This window comes from Rousettus aegyptiacus, unplaced genomic scaffold (assembly GCF_014176215.1).
Source record: "Rousettus aegyptiacus isolate mRouAeg1 unplaced genomic scaffold, mRouAeg1.p scaffold_m13_p_13, whole genome shotgun sequence".
Classification (NCBI taxonomy): Eukaryota; Metazoa; Chordata; class Mammalia; order Chiroptera; family Pteropodidae; genus Rousettus; species Rousettus aegyptiacus.
This window is the reverse complement of record NW_023416288.1, coordinates 33,416,804-33,438,463: the sequence shown is the minus strand read 5'-3', so window position 1 is coordinate 33,438,463 and position 21,660 is coordinate 33,416,804. Positions and strand designations below refer to the sequence as shown.

At 42.4% G+C, this 21,660-nt stretch overlaps 1 protein-coding gene across 5 annotated transcripts in view; it reads left to right on the top strand.

The window, feature by feature from the left end:
- Positions 1 to 21,660, top strand: part of OSBPL3 (oxysterol binding protein like 3) — a 152,138-nt gene that overhangs the window by 60,350 nt on the left and 70,128 nt on the right. For all 5 annotated transcript variants that reach the window (XM_016159530.2, XM_016159533.2, XM_016159528.2 and 2 more), the window contains exon 2: positions 13,509 to 13,749. In XM_016159530.2, coding sequence (XP_016015016.2) covers positions 13,654 to 13,749 — 96 coding nt within the window. In that variant the 5' untranslated portion in view covers positions 13,509 to 13,653. The remainder of the gene's footprint in view (positions 1 to 13,508; positions 13,750 to 21,660) is intronic.

The window sequence follows — 21,660 nt, the reverse complement described above, 5'->3', positions numbered from 1 at the left end:
TTCAAGAGTGGGGGGATTGTCGCTGACCCGTGGACTCATCCCTCTCCAGTCAGTCATCCTGTGCTAGAGTGGCTCTTGGGACCACCTAGGCGAAAATGCAGCATGGAGGGGGCCGCCCTGCTGGAGAAGGTGGACATGAATGAGGAATCTATTTCTACTGTAAGTCCTATTGTAGAATATGGGATCGTTTCTAGCGATATACTCCTAGAACTTGAAAACAGAAAAGAAAGGGAGAATGGATATTGGTAATCAATAAGCCAGGCATGTGCGATAACTTGCCAAAATGTCAGATCTACCGCTTATCACCCTTGTTCGTTGGTTTGGACAAAAATACACTAAACTGTCAAAAGAAACCTCGGATGTCTCCCTAGTTCTATCCTAGCCATGACAGAAGACTGGAGTACTTGAGGAACACGTGCGATATTTCTACCTTTCAAGGGAAGGTGGACCACAAGTTAGAAAAGAATAGGAAAAGTGTACACGTAACTGAAGCAGATAGTGTTGACAAACAGGGTTTGATTTGTGGGGCAGGCTCTTGACATCTTTGAGGACAAGTGTATTTGGCAAGAGATTTGCTAACCTGATTAAGAATGTTCCACTGAAATTTGGTGAGAAGGAAAAAACCTTAAAACTTGATTGGATGAAGAACAATGGGCATAGAAAAGATAAGACTAGTAACAGAGGAAGAGACCAGTAGTAACTCATAATAAAAAATGCCTGGGAGCATGGTGGTTCGAATACCTGTAGCTGTTCGCCATTGGGCAGCCTCTGAGGACTGAGCAAAGTAAACTTGAAACATTAAAACTTGGAGATAGATAGGATGATCTGATTTGTCTCACCTAGTAGATTAGAGTGGTTCTTATGACTGAAATATGATTCTAGAAGAGAATATTTGCCTTAAAGAAGCAGATCTATGGCAATCCAGACCCTAAAGGTGAATTGCTAAGTAAGGCGGGGGGAGGGGGGAGGGTTGCTTGGGTAGTTTGTTACATTAGGATCAGTGTTATGAATTGTCAGACAGAGGTTATAGATGATGTTTTCTCCTCAGAGACCAGAACTCTAGAATGGATGCCCAATATGTTAATAAACCCCTCGGAAGTTTCATTTTGCTAAATTCTGATAAACTCTTGACTTATTTTGCAAATCATTTGATTTTTAAGAAGACTGAGAACATAAGACAAAGATATATCGCTGAAAAGAAACAAAGAAACATTAGCCAGTGATATAAAATGATAGGAACCAGGAGATGAAATTCCTAAAGAAGTCATGTACTCTAGGAATATTTCAGCAAGTTCAGACAGAAGAAAGAAATGACCCCTCCTGGCAAAGACAAAATGCTAAAAAGACCTCAGAAGGAAAAGATAGCTAAAATGTTCTGAAACATAATCCCAAGTGATTCCAGTGAAGAGGAAAGGAGGAAGGCTCCTATGGAAATATGTAACCGTGTTCACCTAGAAAACTTTTTCCTGTCAGTGCAGATTCATGAAGGGTATTCAATATGGCTCAACAATTAGTGTTCCCAATCTTTGTAAGCTACTCTCCCACAGAATGTAAAGATGAGTGACATGCATTTCCTGGGTGACGTAGATGTTAAAACATCTAGTGGTCAGGCTGTGAAGAATGAGTCAAATGCAGGGAACATACAGCACAATTTTAGAGCATGAAAGTAAAGCCAGGGTTCAGAAGAGAAACAGATCAGGGATGGTGGCGGTTTCAGAGAAGGTTTCATGGAGAAAGTGATGCTTGAAATGCTCTTTGGAGGGTAGAGAGAATTTCCACGGGTTGAAGAGAGAAATGGAGTTAGAAGGGTATTCTGCAAGGTCCAGGAAGAGCCGTATAATTAAAGGAGAGCGTAGAGTACAGGGTATGTACATGTGAGTTTTGGAGAGAAGGTTTGAGTGATAACAGCTTAAATATAATTGAGCGACGATTGCCAAGTACAGTGTTGAGTGTTTTCCATGCATTATTTCAGTTAAACATCACAAAAACTTAATCCTTCTCTTTATTCCTCTTTTCAGCTGAGGAAACAACTTAGACGTTTAGTGACGCTCAGTAGGTAGTAGACAGAGCCAGAGTCTAAAGCCAGTCAAATTAACTACATGTGAAGAGCTTAGGATTTTTAACTTAGTTCTCTGACCAGTGGGAATTTGGAGCAGAGAAAAGACCCTGGAACCTTTTTTGGGAAGATAAAGCGGACAAAGGAATATAAGATAGAGAAATGATGAGAGAGAAAATGTGGAGACCCTCCAACAGGGGTCTAAAGTGGGCTGGAGGTTGTGAGCAGGGAAGAATGGAAAACAAGTAGAGGGTGGGTGATGGGGGCGGGTCAAGACAGAGCCTGTCCAGCTCTGCGTCCCTCTGGGAGAGGGCGTCTGGGTGGGCTAGAGGAGCAGGCGGGCGTCTTAATCGGAGTGCGGAAACTTTCTCTTCAAAAAACACCAGGAGTCAAAAAAATTATTCCAAATCTACTTATTTCTCATCTTTTTTCCTAAAGAATTCCTAACTGAAAATAATTGAATAAATATCAAGAAGAGGACATTGGAACCCAAGACGGGTGAAGGCTTGGGCAGCAGGGAACCTGGTTGTATGTAACAGGGCCCCAGGGCTCCAGTTCAGCCTTGGGCGCACCAGGGGCTGAATCACTTCAGTCTTCACAGAACCTCTGAGACGAGAGTGTGCCGGATGTGCGACATCAAGATGGGTATCAGAAGTCTGAGAATGGGGAGATGCTGTCAAGATTATTAGAAAGAAAAAGGAAACTTCTGAAAACTCTAGACCAATGATTCTCAACCGCGGCTGCATACTGGAATCCGTTGGGAAGCTTTTATGAATGCCGTTGCCCAGGCTCCACCCCCAGAGTTTATGATTAAGATGGTCTAAGCACATTATACCACCCAGGGTTGGAAGCATAACTCCGAGCTGATGAGTTCTGCCCATGACTGCAGAATTTTTGAATGTATCATTACTAAACAGGTGAACAGTTTGCATTTAGAAAAGGAGCCAGTTTGTGTTCACTGAAGACAAGACATGCTTGTGGTGAGGTTACTGGATCATAAAAATACCAGACACAGTAGATCTTATTTCTGCTAAATGACACCCGAGGACTAGGGAGGGTCACCCCCAGCTCAGGAACTTGTCTCAGGTATGGCTGAGATGGCATGATAAGGTGAGATTATGATGCTGGGAACCACGGGATGAAGAGTGTTTGGTTAGAATGTGGTAGCCGCTGAGGAGGATGCAGCCTGGTAAAGTCAAGCCAACAACAAAAGCTACTTTGCTGAGGGAAGTCTGTGTTAAGGCTGTGCGGTTAAATGCCAGGAGTGACCAGGAGAAGGGACCCGGCATTGGAGCAAAGCCCTGGCCATCGGGGTAGCCAGCCAGTGCTGCCCGAGAGGGTGTTTGTGAGCAGCAAGCTCCTTTCCCATTGCTTAGGGAGGGTGTCAGACATAGAGGGATAGGTTTTCAGGCCTAAATTCTCAATGTCTAAAAGCCAAGAACAAGCTAGTCATTTCGGAGTGGCCCTCAGATACTACGCCTTAACATTTTCTCATGGAGGCCCTTTAAAGAAACCTTTGTCTTGCATAAATTGGTATGGCCATTTTGAGGAGCAATTTGGAATACTCAGTAAAACTAAAACTAGTTCTTGCTTAAGATTCAGCCGTTCCACTTATTTTAGAAGATTAAGTCACGGCCTCACAAGGAGCAGGTCCTCCAGCATCATTTTTAATAGCAAAGAATCTGGAACAGCCTAAAGGAAGACTAAAGTAAACAGGGCATAGTCACACTGTGAAACCGAGTAGCAGGAATTAAGTAGAATGTGTGTGTTGTGTGTATCTGTGTGTAATGAGGTTGAGTGAAAATAAGCCAGGTGCAGAAAGAAATGTATGGGATGATACTATGCGTTCTGAAAAATTTTTAAAAATCCTGAAAAATGATGGATAGATATATGTTTGTATAAATACAGGTGGAAACCTGTTAATTTGGGGTGACGAGAATATGGACATTTGTATATATACCCTTTTCATTTTTCTGATTAAAGGGACAAACAGCCACTGTGATGTCGTGCACTACAGTGATTGCTACATCTTACCTGAGCTAACTCTCCAAGAGATGACTGTATCACTCTTTACATGCTTTTATGTGATCAGCTGATCTAATCATCTCAACAACCCCTTTGGAGAGATCCTTTAGTTATTTCCACTTGTCAAACGAAGACCTGAGAGGCTAAAAGCTTGCCTAACGCCACTTAGTAAGACTGGCTTCAAACCCAGCTAGCTTGAACCCGAAACTTGTAGTCTTAATTATTACACTCCTCTACAGAATTTCCCAGTTATCATAGTGTGTGTTGGTTATTTACTTTTGTATATGTAATCTCCTTCGCTGTAGGTCAAGGGCATAACGCTAGAGGCAAGTACAGGACAAGCATTTCTTTAGAGATGAGAACAGTGCTGTTCCACCAGCTCCTGGTCTGATGATGTGGCCTGAGTGTGGCACATACATTATCTTACCTTCGAGATCATTTTGGTGGCTCTCAGCCCTGGTCCTGCATTGGAATCACCTGTGGAGGTTTTAGGAATGTCAAAACCTGTCCCCATCCCAGATTCTAACGTAACAGATCTGGGACAAGGCCTGGGCATCAGCATTTTTAAAGTTCCCCACATAATTTAAGGTACAGAAAGAGTTGAGATCTACTACTGTATGAAGTCTGGACAGTACAACTTTCGAGGTTAAATTTTTTGGCAAGAGCCTGGAGGGTGGATATTTCATTTTGAGCATCAAGGACAGATCTGTGAGGATTGACTCCTATGGCCAGACTGCCATTAATGTCTTAATGAAAATAAGTCTCCTCATCAGGATGAGTTACCACATGGATCTCTGCCCACCCCACCATAACCGCGCAGACCTCAGCAGGACAGGCTCTCTCTGGTAAACCATCTCTTGTCTGGAGAGCTGTTTGAGAAAATGTGCCATGATGATTAAGTGTGGGAGTGGGGACTGGAAGCACATGTGTCTGGTATTTGCCATCCCTGGCTTGAAGGAGTAGCTAAGTAGTGGACAGAACTGTCCTTGAAACAGAGCTCAGGGTCTGCTTTAATCCCCTGTCAAAATACACGAGATGCCTCAGGATTCCATGCCCTGGATAAAATATTAAAGCTTGGCAGTGGTTCTTAAACTTGGACATCAAAGTCACCCAAAGAACTTGTTTAAAGCAGATTGCTGGGTCACTTTCTCAGTTCCTGACTCCATGGGTTTCTGTGGCATCTGAGAATTTGCATTTCTTGCAAGCTCTGTGGGGATGCTGATGGTCTGAAGACTCCTTTTTGAAAACCACAGGCCTAGGACAATAAAGTAGATTTGGGTTTCCTACCCTCTCTGCTACATCACAAATACACGAATAGAAGGATTAGTTCAGGAGAAGATAAGAAGAGTTGAAAACTCCTGGCTGCATCAGGGTTCTCAAACTCTAACGTGGACAAGAATCACCTGGGAGACGTATTAAATGTGCAGATTCTCAGGCCCATCCCTAGATATTCCGATTCGATTCATCTAAAGCAGAGCTTCCCAAATCCACACTTTAGACAAGGACCCGGGAGACTTTGAAGAAGGTGGGCCTGGACACTTTAAGAAATTAGACATGACTCATATCTATGTTATGGTTATTGACAGTGGGTTGGTAAATTTGGACCCAGCAATGTTAATTAATGAACAAATTAATGTCAGGCTATGGAAAAGACCTCAGTGCCCTTGGTCCTCTTCTTCTTAGCGAATCTCCCAGAGTGATTTACTTGGGTGAGGACAGAATTCACATGCCTCGGCAATCTACGGATGCCGTGTCAAAAGAAAAGGGGTCAAGTACATCGAATGACAGTCGGTCCACAGAAATATCTTGACAGTCTGGAATTATGTGCCTAAATTAATGTGAGGTAATTTAATAACAATACTAATAGAGAACAGTCAAGTCCCGAATTTCAGTTAAAGGAAGTAAAGGAGTCCTGTTGAGGAGGCAAGCCTGGCTTCTCCACAATTCCTACCATGTCGGAGTCCTGGAGAACTCTAAGGACGGTGAGCAATAGCGAGATGTGGATGTCCCCAAAGCCAAGACAAATTTAGGCAATATTAACAATCGCAGTGTGTAAGTGGCAGGGTATGTGACTGCTCCCTTGTCTCCTGCTCTGACCCAGACCACACCTGTCTTTAGATCTGGACACCATTTTCAGGGAGGCACAGACAAATTGAGCTTTGATCAGAGCTGCATGTCTATGATCCTAAGGGGTCCAGATCTATGTCGCATAAGAAATGACTGGTGAGAACGTGGCTGTTCCGTCTGCAGAAGAAAAGGTTTGCTGGGTAGGAGGCGGGAGTGATAGGAGTGCCAAGGTCGGTTATGGCGAATGAAACGGTTCACTTTTCCCTCTGCAGCGACAGAGGGCAGACCCAGGATCGTGTGCAGGACTCATAGTGAGACGGATTTCCGTCCTAGATGGATTACCATCTAGAATAGATTTGTTTTAAAATGAAAATTGAAATCTGTCATGGAAAGCGGTCAAGCTTCAGTGTCTGGCAATGAAAGAAATTCTTGTTTGGGTAAGAATCTTGGGTAGAATTCATCCGTAGGTTGCCTGATTCTGTGTAATGATTGACTAATATTTTTGTGCATTTCATTCTGTTTACCCAACGGCAGCAAATAAATGATTCGAGCACAAACTTACAGCCCGGTGTCGCTGTCAAGCTTTTTGTCTCATGGAAGCTGCCACACTTTAAATCTGTGCCCACGTGCATTTCTGTTGCTGGATTGAGCTCCGAGCAATAACTGATTCTTCTCTGGAAAGTGGATTGCGAAGGACATGAAACATCTTTTGCACGAATGGTGAAGGGGTAGGAATGGACATTCTGTTTCAGTGTGAGAGTAAGCATGGGACTCTTGAGGCCTCTTGACCCCTGTCATCTCAGAAGACAAAAATGGTTTTTGGAGGGATAGTTTCCCACAGGGGAATGCAGCTGGGGACGTCTTTCACTCCGAGCCTCAGTACTTGTCTTCCAGGAACAGTCAGATAGCATCCCTGGATCAGGCGGGTGGTCCAGATGGTTAAGGCAGATCCGCCACATTTGACACACAGGTTCAATTTCAGCCCTCTGAGGGCACTGTGATTAGAACCCATTTCTGACACCCCTGATCTTTGGCGGAGCTTACAATTGGGTAACCAAGGCTCCACTTCTGATCACGGAACATCTTGTACATCAAGGTATTTCAGTGAACACGATTTCTAAAAGTGATGCACATCCAGGATTTGAATAATGTTCTTCTACCAGAGAAGACCAGAAATGGATATTTCATTGTATCTATTTTTGGTGTTAATTCAGGAAATAATTTATCTATATGTTATACTGGGAAATTGTATATTAACGGGATCTGTATGCCATCTGGTCTTTGCATCAGTTGTTTTCAAGGACAGAAGCAAAACCCATTTCTCAAACAAAACTTGACCAAGTGTGTGAATGCTGACCCCAGGCCTGATGCGTCGGTAAATGGCTGTGTTATATGCCAGTGTTTCAAACCTACCAGTTCGTATTGAGTTGGTGATGAATAATGCGGCTTTTATCTTTCTGCATTTATGTCTTGTTCCAAAGTAAGCACGTACTTGGATGACTTCAAAATCTGTTCACACTTGTGTTACGGATGTTGGGAAATGTTAATATGTTGAAAGACAGAAATGTCTTAAAGTTCTATACAGTCCTTATATAGTTTGGGTTGCAAGAAGAGTATAGGATCTTTTCTTTGCTGCATATGCCCCCTCTCAGGAAGCCAGGAAAGGAATAAATAGAACTAACATCTGTTGAGTGTCTATTCTATTCAGTCCAAGCACTTATCCTCATCTTCTCATTTAATCCTCACAATTCCCCATTTCTTACATGAAAGCAACTGAAGATCAGAGAGGTTAATACATTTGTGGATATGCACAGAGTTTTTAATAAGGGAGCGCCATTTCGAACTGGGTCTGGCTCCTTGCGAAGCATGAATGTGGTATGTGTGTCTCCTTTGTACCATTTCCCAAACTGTTCTTTTTTCTTAGTGAAAATTTCTAAAGTAAGTCTTTCCAAAATGCTTGGCAGTACCTTGGTCATTTATTCTTCCCCATTCTTGGTAGAAATCAGAGTTCTCTCCTCCGTAATGAAAGCCCCAGGATGGCATCTGTTTGCCTGCCACCTGGGCCTGACCATCGGCTTCCCAAGCTGGGTGGCAGTAGTGATAGAGGACCTCGTTCATCTCGGGGGCACATGCAGGGCGTTTTTGAATTGACCTAAATGTATCGACTTTTACCCATCTGTTGGATTTGGCCACCAGGTGGTTTGTTGAAATGGAAGCAGGTCCCAGACCGAATTCCGTCACACATCAGATGCTTGTATTAGGCAGAAGGTACAAGAGTGGTCATACGACCTGCTCCTGGAAGCTCGGGGCAGTCCCAGCTCTGTCCTGGGGCCTGTGAACAAGTCCTCGCAGGAGAGGCTTACCCCAGACAGGTACCACAGCAGTCAGCAGGAGGGTTGGCCCCCTCCCTGTCGGATCAGTGGCCAGGGGATGGAGAACCTTTGGGGGAGGCTGCAAATGCTGCATTTCTTGATCTGGGTGGTGGTGACGTCACTATTTGCAAATGTAAAATTTCATAGAGCTGTCTGTGCCTTAAGATTGGTTCACATAACTATATGTAAGGTATGCCTTAGTAAAAAATAAAGGAGGAAACAAAATATCGTCCTTAAGTGGTTCACAGTGAATGATCAGGGAAACTATTATATTTTGTTCAAACCTATAAACCCCTTGAGATAGAGAGTTTCTGTGGGAAGGGCCACAGGGAGGTACGAAATCACACAAGGGTCTTCATTTGTACCCATCTCATCATCTCAAACACCCCTGAACTGGCAGCCTGGCCCCTGGTCAATATCTGTCTTCCTTAGGGACTTTCTCTTCACCATTTTACTAGGTCAGCATTGTGAAGTCAGTTAGATGGGACGGAAGACACCAGGCTTCGCCGTGACTCCCTTGTCGAGGTCCTCTGCTTTGAGACCTTCAAGGTCTTCCCTCCGGTTACCCCCAGGCCAGCCCTCCGGAATGTCTAGGTCGGGAGCAATAGCTGTCACATTCCCTGTGACCACCTTAGCCCTGGGACCACTGCTGTCTTTATTCTGTATTCTGCCTTGTTTTAAGCATATCCTTTCCCCAGAATTTGAGTTCTTTTGCCCTATAAGCCGCCCTTGGTAATTTAACAGAATTTCTGATGAGGCCAGGAGGTTCCGGGGGTGAAACAGCTCTTCCCTAAGGCAACAAACAGTTCCTCACTCACAGAGGATGACCCTGGGGAAGGGACTGTAGATTCCCACCCTATCTTTTTTCTTTTCTTTTCTTTCTTTTCTTTTCTTTTCTTTCTTTTTTTCTAAATAATTTTTAAAAATTCAGTTACAATTGACATACAATATTATACTAGTTTCAGGTATACAACATAGTGATTAAATACTTCTATAACTTACAAAGTGATCAATGAATCCAGTACCCATCTGACAGCATGCATAGGTATTACGATATTATTGACTATATTCCCTATGCTGTACTTTACATCCACGTGAATGTATTTTGAACTGGCAATTCATACTCTTAATTCCTTCCCCCACTTTCCCCCATCTTCCTAATCCCCCTCCATTCAAAATGTTCTTGTATCTATGAGTTTGTTTTTGTTTTGTTTGTTTGTTTTGGTTTTTAGAGGCCACATATAAATGAAATCATATGACCTTTGTCTTTCTCTGTCTTATCTAATTCACTCAGCATAACACCCTCTGGGTCCATCCGTGTTGTTACAGGTGGCAAGATTGGCGTGACATATTCAGAGTGATAAAAAGCAAGGACCCACAACCAACAATACTCTCTGCTTTCTTTCCTCTGAAGGAGAGAAATACTCAGAGGTGGGGCCGCAGTCAGTGGTACTTGCAGAGGCCTCAACTCGAAGTACCATTGTAAAGGAGCGTGGGATTTGGCCTGCTCATAGCCCTATCCTCAGCAGCTGTTGCCTATGAAGTGAAAATTGGCAGAATTAAAACATAAAGATGACCCCCTTTATCCACTGTCTGTTCGACAGGGTGATGGTGTTTCTGATTTTTCAGTTTCAGAATTCCTGTGATTTTATTTTTTGGCCCAAATGCTTTTTTCTCTTTCTTTTTCACGTATCACACAACCACCTCATCGAATACTTACTGTCAGAATCTCAACCACAAAAAAAAAAAAAAAAAAAAAATACCGCACACACAGAAACCCTTTGTTCATGTTCCTAATCCACTGTGGAATCAGTTGTCATAGTGATGGCTGCCCCCACACACATTTCATCATCCGGGGTTCCCATCAGGTTTTTTTCCCCCGTATCTTTTTCAAACAGCAACAAACAACACTGTTATTAAACAAACCATTAATATATCTTTACAGCCTCTCTTGGCAGTTTTTAACTAGATTGCATTTGCCTCTAACTTCAGGTACAATTAGTCACGCTCCAGAAGTAAAGCTAATTTTATGAAGAGGCTGGTGTTGGTTTGCTTTTAGTCTTGTTTATTGTTGAGTCCAGTACATAATGAATACAGAGATTTGGGGGTGGGTTCTACAAAAGCAAATGAGAATTGAATTCTATAACTATTGATTCCTTATCTTATTTTCTGAGATTTTATTCCTCTTCATTTTCTTGGTTTTAGTTTATGGCTTTAGCATTTTTATTTTTTAAGGACTGTTAGTGAAAGGCAAAGGAGATTTGAGCACTTAATAATTAACCAAAAGTTTGACATAATACCTAACTAGCTCATTCCTGGGCGATTATATAACATCCTCCTCTTAAAATAAGAATTTGTGGTTGATGGTTGGTCACAGGGGATGGGGAGCATGGCAGAGGGAATGCAGTTAGCATTAATATGATGGCTAGGTGGGGGCCAGGGGAGAGAGAGAGCAATTGGGGGGATCTTTTAATGAACTATTTAGATGTCTAACCAATGTACTATATACTTGAAAATAATTTAAATAAATAAATTTTAAAAATAAAATAAAATACACCGGTGAACACTAAGAACCAAATGGATGAGTGAGTGTGTGTGTGTGTGTGTGTGTGTGTGTATGTGTGTGTGTGTATTTATTTCTATTTTTCTCATTGTTAATATGCTTGGGAAAGTTATGGAATATATTTAAAACTAGCATGCCAAATAAATTGGCCTTCTGAAGGCCAAACCAAACACACGAGTCACCCTGAACTCAAGGCAGTGGATGGAGGCAGCGGCTCACCCCTACAAAGCTGCAGGGGTGGCAAGTGGCAGGCGGAAGCCCAGCCAACTACTCTGCGGAGAGTCCTTGTCTCTGCCCTGGTCTGTCGCCTTGCCCGCCATCTTGGAGGTTGGTACCGTGCCGTGGAAAGGAATGGGTTGTTACTTCTTCAGAGCTGGTGCATGATGGGCTCCCTCTCGAGTCTTTCTTTCTCATCCAGCTCCTCATTTTTCTTAGGTCCCAGCGATGGGGCAGAAGCTGTTATCACCTGCCTGGCCACAAGATGTGCTAATTTCTTTTTTTCTTGTTTTGAGGTGAGGCAACCCTTGGTTGACCTCACAGATTGCAAGGACCTTGTCAGTTTGTAATCCCTTATTTTTTTATTTTTTATGCCTATAGCACCTGATCTTCCTAGGTGGTCTCCCATCCAAGTACTAACCAGGCCCAACCCTGCTTAGCTTCCGTGTGTTAATTTCTAACACCAAGATTAAAGGCCTGGGATCTAACCTGGATTCAGTCTCGTACCAGCCGCAGAATTAAGCAAGTTACTTAACTTCTCAGAGATGCAATTTATTCAACCGTAAAATAGAGATAATCCTCTGCTATCAGAATGCTGATTAAATGAGATAGTATGCATGGGAAGCTCTTACTACAGTGCTTGGAAATAAGTAGTATGGACTCAACAAATGATCAGTGTTTTTGTTACTAATATGCTAATAGATAATATGGAAAATTCTGCTTTCCCTCATAGTTTTTGTCACACCATATAATAGATTTCTTTAAGAAGATGTCTCCAAAAACCTTTAGTAGAACAAACCCGCCACCCCTCCCAGACCCCCCCAAAAAAAGATTTTTAAAAATTGTGGTGAAATACACATAAAAATCCATCTTTGAACTACTTATAATTCAGTGACATTTAGTACATTCGCAATATCGTGGGACTATCACCATTATCTAGCTCCAGAACATTTTAATCACCCTAAAAGGAAACCCCAGAGTCATTAATTAGTCACATCCCATCCTCCAATTCCCCCAGCCCCCGGCAGCCACTAATTGCCTGCTGTCTCCATGGATTTGCCCACTCTGATAGTTTATATGAGCAGAAGCGTATAATACGTAGTCTTCTGCGTCTGGCTTCTTTCACTTAGGAGAATATTTTCAAGGTTCATCCGTGTTATAGCGTGTATCAGTACTTCATTTCTTTTAATTCCTGAATAATATTCCATTGTATGAATATGCTGTCTTCGGCCCTTTGGGCTGCTTTAACAAAATCCCACAGGCTGGGTGGCTTCTAAGCAACATAAATTTATTTCTCACAATTCTGGGGGCTAGAGGGTCAAGGCGAGGGTGCCAGCCTGGTCGGAGGGCCTTCTTTGGTTGCAGACTCACTATTGTATCGTCACATGGTAGAAGGGACTAGGGAGCTCTGTCTGGTCTCCTGTATAAGGGCTTGAATCCCATTCATAAAGGCTCCACCCTCAGGACCTAAGCACCTCCCAGAGGCCCCACCTCCTAACACCATCACATTGGGCATTAGGATTTCAACATATGAATTTTGCAGGGGCGCAAACGTTCAGACTACAGCATATACCGTATGTAGTTTATCTTTTCATCGGTCAATGTACATTTGGGTTGTTTCTATCTTTGGCTGTTGTGGATAGCATTGCTATGAACATTCACATGCAAGTTTTTGTTTGAATACCTGTTTTCAGTTCTTATGGGTATATACCAAGGAGTGAAATTGCTAGATCATATGATAATTCTATATTTGACTTAAAAAAAGAAAAGACTGCCAAATTGTTTTCAAGTATTGCCCATTTTACATCCCTAGCAACGAAGTGTAAGGGTTCCTGTTTCTTTCAAAACTTATTTTCCTTTTTTTTTTTTTTTTTTTTTTTTGGATTATAGCTATCATAGTGCATATGAAGTGGTATGCCACTGTGGTTTGGGATGTTGGGGTGGCTTTTACAGTACTGATTTTGTATCTGTCTCTACTCAAATTTTCTTAGTGCATAGTGTTCTAATGTCATTTTGCAAGGCTACATGAAAAACCACCTACACGTAATTTCCAGGAAGAGGAGAGTGTAAAGCATCTTTTCCTTCATAACCCCTGATGTAGCCAAGCCTTGTGACTCTGTAATCTGTCCTGTAGACAATCAGTAGCTAATTTTAGGTGATGTCTGATGCCTCTGACCTTCTCTCTTATTTTTTTTTCTTTTGGTTTTAGGGATTTCCTCTGGATCATGCAAAAATGCTTTTAAAACATACTGGATAAGAGCTGAGCCACCTGCCTGCTCGGGACTTCCATACTCTCTGCTCCAGTGTCTTCTGATGGCATTTTGACTGCACCGAGGCCACGTGACCCGTTGCTCATGATGAGTGATGAGAAGAACCTTGGGGTGTCCCAAAAATTGGTCTCCCCTTCAAGGAGCACAAGTAGCTGCTCCTCCAAGCAGGGAAGTCGACAGGTAAAGTTTTAACCAATGCACATTTTAAGATGCAAATTTAAATCGGGATGTTTGCAAATTAAAATGTTTATATTTACTTGGGAACTCCTACCTCTCAGTTGAAGAGCGTTCGCTTTCAGTCATATCTTAATTATATGAGAAGAGTAAATGTTAGATAATTTTAATAATGCAGCTTGAGTGTCTACCAGATGGAAAGAACTGTATTTGGCTCTTTGCATTATTTACTCAATCCTCCAACGCAGATATTAATATCCCCATCTTCTCCATGAGGAAGCTGAGTCAGACAGACTGGGTTATCTGCCCAGGGACACACAGCTAGGAAGTGACGGAACAAGAAACTAAAGTTCAGTCTGTTTGACTCCAGAGCCCACACTCTCCTTTACACCCTACCAACCAAAGGAAAAAAAAAATCACTTTTCTAATAATTATATCCTCCCACCCTCCTCTTCCTTTCCTTTACCAGACTCTCTATGACAGCTTCCAACCGTGGCCTGCCCTGGCAGTAATTTCGAGTCCCACCTGATTTATTTCTCTAATGGGTGAGGGAAGCAAATCAACAAAGAAATGGTCAAAAGGAATTAAGTAGGAGGAAGAAAAAAGTGAAACAAAGGACTGAATAATTAACTCCTAAATAACTGTCGGCTAATTATATGTTGTGTTTTGATTTCCTTTCTAATAAATCCGCGTTGGCAGAATTTGCTGGTTTTAGATCAATGGCAGTAAATGCACGTTAATCATAATTCTTCCACCTTCGGTGAAGTAGGCAGAGAGTGGGCTGCGTCCAAAAGCTCTGGGTTTACTACCACAGTGGTCGCTGAGCCTTTTCAGTATCTGCTGGCCTTGCCTTTGCCCCATGGGGAGCTCTGGCCTAGAACTGGCCCAGAGTCCTTGGTCCCAGATGTGCAAGCAACAATCAAGAACCTCCTACCTCAGGCTCATCCACACCTTTATGGCACATGACAGGTTTCTCCATTCAAATGTTGGTTGGGACAGGGAGCATGCTGCCTCACAATATGTCGCTAGAATCTACGGTGTTAGACGATTAGGTTTTGCCATGGACCTGACATTTGGGGAGTTTTTCAAGAATCTCCCATGAGGTGTCAGGAAGAAGAGTTTTCTTTTTTTCATCACTGTCATTGCCACCCTCTGGGATAAAAAAAAAAAGACTACAGTTAGTCCTTGGCTGGTGCGTCATGGCTCCCTGGGAGTTCCACTTTCACAAGGGCCACTTTGCCCACCCTATCTGTCAGCTTTCCACGGGGGCGTTTCTCTCCCTAAGCCGAAATTCTGCCTGGGGTTAGAGCCGAATATCTGATTTCACCCCCACACTTTGTACCCAGTAGCATCTTATTGCTGTCTCCTCCTTGGATAAAGGCAGAGAACTGACTCATTTAAGCAGCCATTGCTTATGCCACGACAGGAATTGGAGCAGTGTAGTGAAATTCTAGGATCGAACACTACAGAAACGATTTTTTGGTGTCTTATTCAAATTTAGTGGATTTGGTTTTCAGAGAGGTTTTTTTTTTTTTTTTTTTGAGGTTGCATCATAAAAAGTAAGAGGAATGTGCCTGATGCCTCAACATTTTTCTGGTTTAGAATAGTTGGTCATTCAGCTGGTCATCTTTTATATTTAGGACCTCCCACTTTAATATGCATGCAATGTTGCTTTATAAACGTAAACTCTTATTTTTCCCCTGTGGCAGAGAAGATGAGGAATTTAATGAATTTATTCCAACTTCAGCCTGAATCTAGTTATAAAGTCCGTGTTTAATTTTGGGGGACCATCTTATTCTGTCTGCTTCCCCATCCTTATATCAAAGAAAAGTGTTCCGTTGCAGGCTTGGCTTAGCTTTTCCGTCTGTTGCCCACGTTTGCAATCCATGTCATTTTGCCATCACAAACCGGCCTCTAAAGGTGCCACGGAGGTGCAGGAACTGTGGGAGTTCTTGCTTCGTGGCTCTTAGGGAGCACAGCCATATCCAGGAGCCTGTCAGACGCTTAACGCAGTGATGACACTGTGTTCCCCACCACTTCGCTGGAAAGTACAATTCAACATTTAAAACGTCAAGATTTTTATATAAGAAATTTAATTTGAGGAATGTTAAAAATGCAGCTGAAGATCATCTGTGCCATAACCTACTTGTTTTGAAAGCCCTGTTTGAAAGTCATTTTCAGGCTGCGCCATTCTTTTCATTTCATCGGGAGGGGATGGATAAGTCTGAGGCTGATTTCGCTGGTCTTCTTTCGTAGTGCTAGTTTCTCTCATGGGCTTTGAAATGGTGGTTTAAAGCGTCATCTTGACTTTGCTTCCCTCATGTTCTTTCTCTGCACTCACCCTCCCCTCTCTAGGGATTTGCCGTTACCTGCTTCCTTCCTCTGAGGACCCCAGTCCAGAGCCAAGTCTCATATATTTGCAGTGAGGAGGTTTTGTTCCTCGTTGGTGGCAGAGTATCCAGGATACGCCACCAGGTCAGCACACAGCGCGGCCAGGTCCTGGTTGTGAGGCTGTGTCTGCATCCTGCCACCTCTCCGAATAAGCAGATTTTTAAAGCCCCTTTTCGTTGTGTGATGAGGCTTCCCTCTGCACATTCTCTGTTTTCCAGCAGTGAGGTTGGCGCAAGTCCCAGCCTCTCCCTGAGGACAATTTTTAGCCCCATTCGCCCATAGAAGCAGGACTCCTGGACACTTCTGTCTACAGTTTCTTTTGCATTTCGATTTTGTATTTGATTCTTAAAGATATTTAATCTTTTTTTTTTTTTTATCAGACACACACACACAACCGTGTTTATACTTTATGTATTTTTGCTATTTGGAGCTGGGGTGGTGATTTGGAAGGGGCACCAAATGCATGAACTTGTAATAAAATCTTGGCTGAAAGACTTGGTCTTCTTAAATCATTTTCACTTAAATTCTCATCTAACCTTGCTAGGTGACATTGAGAGTCTCTGTATTCCGGCCATACTGGCTTTCTTTCAGTTCCTTGCACTGAATTTGCCCTTGTCCTTGTTTCTTGAACTGAACTTGAGCTTGTCCTTCGTATCCCAGAGCTTACCCATAAAATCTCGAGGAACTATGTGTTTATGTGTGGATATTCTCATATCTTTTGATCTATGTAAAAGCTTGCTTCTTTGAAGGAGAAAATGATTGAGACCTGCATATTAATTGTGATCTTTGTTTTCACTTTTACATCAGACCTAAGGCCAAGTTTATAACGGAGCCATGAAAACCCAAGAAGGAAGGGTTCTGTCGTCTTTCAATTTAAATACTGGGCTTTTGACATTTTAAATATAGTATGCCTCTTTGTATCAGTATGGAAACGACCCGTCAATATAGTCTTATCAAGATAATTTGGAGATGAAAGTATGCACAGCTATTAGAACTCGGACTCTCTAGCTTTGGTTCTACCCAGGCATTGATTCTGTGATCATAAACCCAGTAACCCTTGGTTTTCTCATTGGTAAAATTAAAATAATGAGAATTAAAATGAAAGCATTTAATCCAGGGTCAGATTCCTAGAAGGCGCTAAGTTAATATTAACATTCATTTTTATTTTCATAGTTAACATTAATTCGAACTTCATTTTTATTTGTGGAAAACCTAAATGCTCACAGTGAGTAGTTATACTTTTTGCCCTCGGAAACTTTTGCAGGCATCATACCTACCCATATCTTTTTAGTACTGTACAAAAGCATACAATGTATATATGAACGTATACTTTTAAAATAAAAGGTGCCTTACTTTATACATATTAACAAAATGTTTTTTGTGGATGCATATGATAAAATGTGTAATAATTGGGTTACATTTGATATCTTCAACATCTGGTATAACCTGCACCTAAAATAAGTGAAAACAGTTGGTGAATTCTTACTCTATTCTATTCTGCTGGGCCTTGTCCTTGCATGGGAATAAATGATTTTCGCCTCTTTCCCCCATCCCACCCCTAGGCCAGCACTGTCTGTGAGCAGTACCTGCTACGAGCATTGTGTTGTAAAGGATTCTGCGGTTGAGTCTGGGTTCTGGGTTCGATGAGAAAGTGTGCTGTGTTTTTAGCTATGGCATGTGGGTACAGGTTGGGTGAGTGGCAGCATGGCTGTCACATTTGTTACTCCTTAGTGATATAAGGGGGTAGAAATCAAGAGATCTCTGCTGCAGTCTTTATATTCTGTTTTTGGAGGAAATTCAGGCAAGTGAAGTTCACCTCAGTTCTCCATCCATAAAATGGAGACAAAACGCACCTCCCCTGTCCTTTTCAGGGATGTCATGAGAGTAAGTTGAGTCTTCTCACTGGCTAAAAGATATTGAAACTCTTTGGATGAAAGTCCCCTGTAAATTTAAGAAACCATTATGATTATGGATGAGCCATTCTGGCCAGTTTCAAAGCCAGAGTTGAGATGGCCTTGTTTCAAGAACAGGGACACTCTGCATTAAAAATGGACCTATTTGAAGTAGATCATCCTACGGATCTAGTGCCTTTTCGGATAGGAATCTAGGTTCCTTGCAGGAAATCCCCAAGTAGAGGAAGCCAGTTTACACAAAGAATGGGCTGTTTGTCCCTTCTGACTGCCTTAATCGTACCTTATTATTCATCATGTTCTAGGTTGATCTCTCCTTCACCGTCCTTCTCCGTCTCAGCCTTTGGCTCAGCTAAGCCTTTAGCTGGACTGATTCATCTCACACTGTTCTGCCCTCTTGAATTTTGTGATTTTTTTTGAAAAGAATCCGTATTTATTGCTTTAACACTGTAAAAATGATTATTTTTATAAATGACTTTTTATAAATCACTTTTATAAGTCGTTTTTTCTATATGCTCACTGTAGGTCATTTCCAAGGTATGTGCAATCTATGCGATTGCAATACCTTGATTAATTTACTTTTAAACGGCTGCAGATAAAATGACTCCTGTGGATGACTGTTGGGTGTGGAGGTCATTGGTGACATCGTCAAGTGTTTGCCTTTGTTTGAATGGTGGGCATGAAAGGCTTAGCGAGTCAATTCATGAGAAAATAGGAACAGAAAAAGAGGGCACCCCAATTTGATGAGACCCCAGAGAGGATTTAAGAGAGGACAAATGTCACTTTTGGGAACCTCGAGCTTGGTTAATGCCATGCTTAATACTGCCCTCCTCTTTCCCCAAGCAGATAACTTAATTAATTCCAGAGTAAATGGTTCTTTGAGTCCTGGGTCCTAGTTACATATCCTTTTAGCTCTCAGAGCACCTAGTACAAGGCTTTGCACATGGCAGATGCAAGCTGTTGGACTGAATTTACTGAACGCCAGTAGCAAGCAGCCCTCCATTGGGGCAGGTTAGAATGTATGGCCAGGTGTACCTGTAGAAAGGCAGCAAAAAGCTCACCAATTCCTCAGCTCCCTCATGCCAGTGAGGATCTTAAAAAGGGAACAAAGACCTCTTCGTTGAATTTCTTCTGGCAAATGATGAAATCCCTAAATGCTCTCTGTAACTGTGGCCTCTGAATGAGCTACTCTGTTGGAAACTATGGAACAGGGGCAAAGACTGTCTTTGCTGAAAATGACCCGTATTCACACTGGCTCAGCATGTTGCTAGCTGAGTGACATTGCCATGTTATATAAAAACCTCTGAGTCTCAGTTTTTCAATTGTGAAATTTGGATAACCGCACTTCCTTTTGAGAATTAAATGAAGCAATAAGTATAAAATATCTAGATAGACATTTGGATTCAATTAATAAATGAATAAGCATGCAGTTGCTAGGTAGAAAGATTGCTATTCGCAAAGCTCTGGAGATATTTTAAGGGGGTTAATGAGGGTATCTAAGTGGGAGAGAGAATTACTGTTTCAAAACTTGCAAACTATGAGTAATCGCAGTTTCCTCTTGTTTTTTTTTTTTTTTGCCCCCACTGCCCTCTGACGTTTCCTTCCTAAAACTTTTAAAGTAACACAGATTGAGCTAAAGATGAATGAATAGAATTTGCCTTTATTTGAAAAAAAACCTGTATATCCTAAACTTCATTTCTTCAACTACTATCTATTGAGAACCTATTATTAAAAGACTCTGGGCAGAGAGATGTGAAGCTACAAAGGACAGGACGGCTGAGCAGACCACTACAAATAAGAAGCTGCTCTGACTGGGAGGACTGTGGATTGTAAAGAGAGCACAGCCTCCATCCTTTTTTCCCCCTGTTTCTAACTTTTGCTATTTAAGTCAGAAATCAGAAAGTGAATTCTGTTAAAATAATTGACAAGTGCTTGACTCATGATTATAGGAGATTTGAAATGGAGAGATCTACTGCTAGACCTGCCTTCATACAGTTATGCAGTTTGTTCTTGTCACCCTCCTGTCCCTGGGCTAATCTAAGGTGGCCGCTGAGCTCTCCCAAGGTCATCTGGTGAGAGTTTATTTATGTAGGCTGCTAGATTATGCTGTACTCAAGGGAGCCTAGGCTGGCGGGGCTTGGTGTCATAACCCGTAAGACGCAGGAGTTGAATGAGAGAGAATGTGCCAAGGAAAGAAAAGTGAATTAAAGCTATGATGCTTAGGTGTTTATAATTTCAGCTTCTGGATATTGAAAATACTTAGTCCCATTTATTTCTTTTGATTCATGATGTCCTGAGAGACACTGAGGTTTTTCAGCTGCCTTTTGTAAGTATGGGCTGAAAAAACACCACAGGAAACACTAATCAAGGAGGAGGGACTTGGGAGTGTCGTAATTTGTCACATTGTTCTGTGATGGTACAGATGATGAAAGACAATGAGTATGAACTTGGTGGGGAGCCAGATGGCCTGAGTTTAAATCATGGTTTGTTCACAAGTTGTTTGACCTTGGGCAAGTTACTTAATCCCGCTGGGCCTTTGTATCTTCTAAGGTGGTGCAAATGGCTTGGTTAGAAGAGGGCCTGCATATAGGGAGTGCCGTGTGAGTGTCTGACACACAAGCCATTCACCTTCCACAAGCAGGAGTCCCGGGAGCCCTCGAGCCGTGCCACGTGGCGACTGCTTCCCTGGTTGATCCTTTCAGCTGGGAGCGGTGGTGGCACAATGCAGGGTCAGATGACTTGGCTCCTGTCTATGCGGCTCTGAGAGGAGAAGTCAGGAAGGCGCACTAGAAGTTAACGAAGATCCGAGAGCATCCTTACAGTGTACTCCTAGCTGAGTAAGTCTTATGAAGGAGAACACGAGCATTTGATATAGGAAGTTAAAACTTTGGGTAAAATGACATACGTGAGTTGTCACTTTCTATGCCCACAAATGGTATATTGTCAGCGGCATTGCAATACCGAAAGCCCAGGAATGACAGTGACAGAGAGAGGACAGAGGCAAAACGGAAGACTTCCCTGGAGCAACCTGGCATCTCCCCGAGGACCCTGGTCCTACCATCGGAGCCAGCTGTGTCTTTCTTTGCACCTGTATACAAACTGGCATCACAACTAAAATCACCTCCTCTCTGTCCCTGCTCCAGATAAGTCACATTCCTGGCAATCTCTGGCCTAGTGGTCCCTCTCACCCTGTGTAGTAGGGGAATGGTTCCTCCCCCACTCCAAACATATATATACCTCCTCATCATTGGAGCCTATGAATATCACAGATCTCTGCAGATGTAATTAATTTAAGGATCTTGAAGCAAGGAGATCATCTTGGATTATTCAGGTCATCTCTAAATTCAACAACCAGTGTCCTTATAACAAACACACAGAGGAGAAGACAGGCATGGAGAAGTATGCAAGAGATCCGAGCCATGTGGCTACATACCAAGGAAAGAGGCAGGAAACGCGATTATGGACCATTTAGCTTAGATTCCTCATCTCTGAAATGAAAGAGCTGGGTAGATGACTTCTGTATTCTCTTTCCAACTCTGAGGTTTAAAAGAAATATTTTATCACTCAATGTGGGGAAAACAAACCATTACAGTATTCCTACCCCCCAAAAACCCAG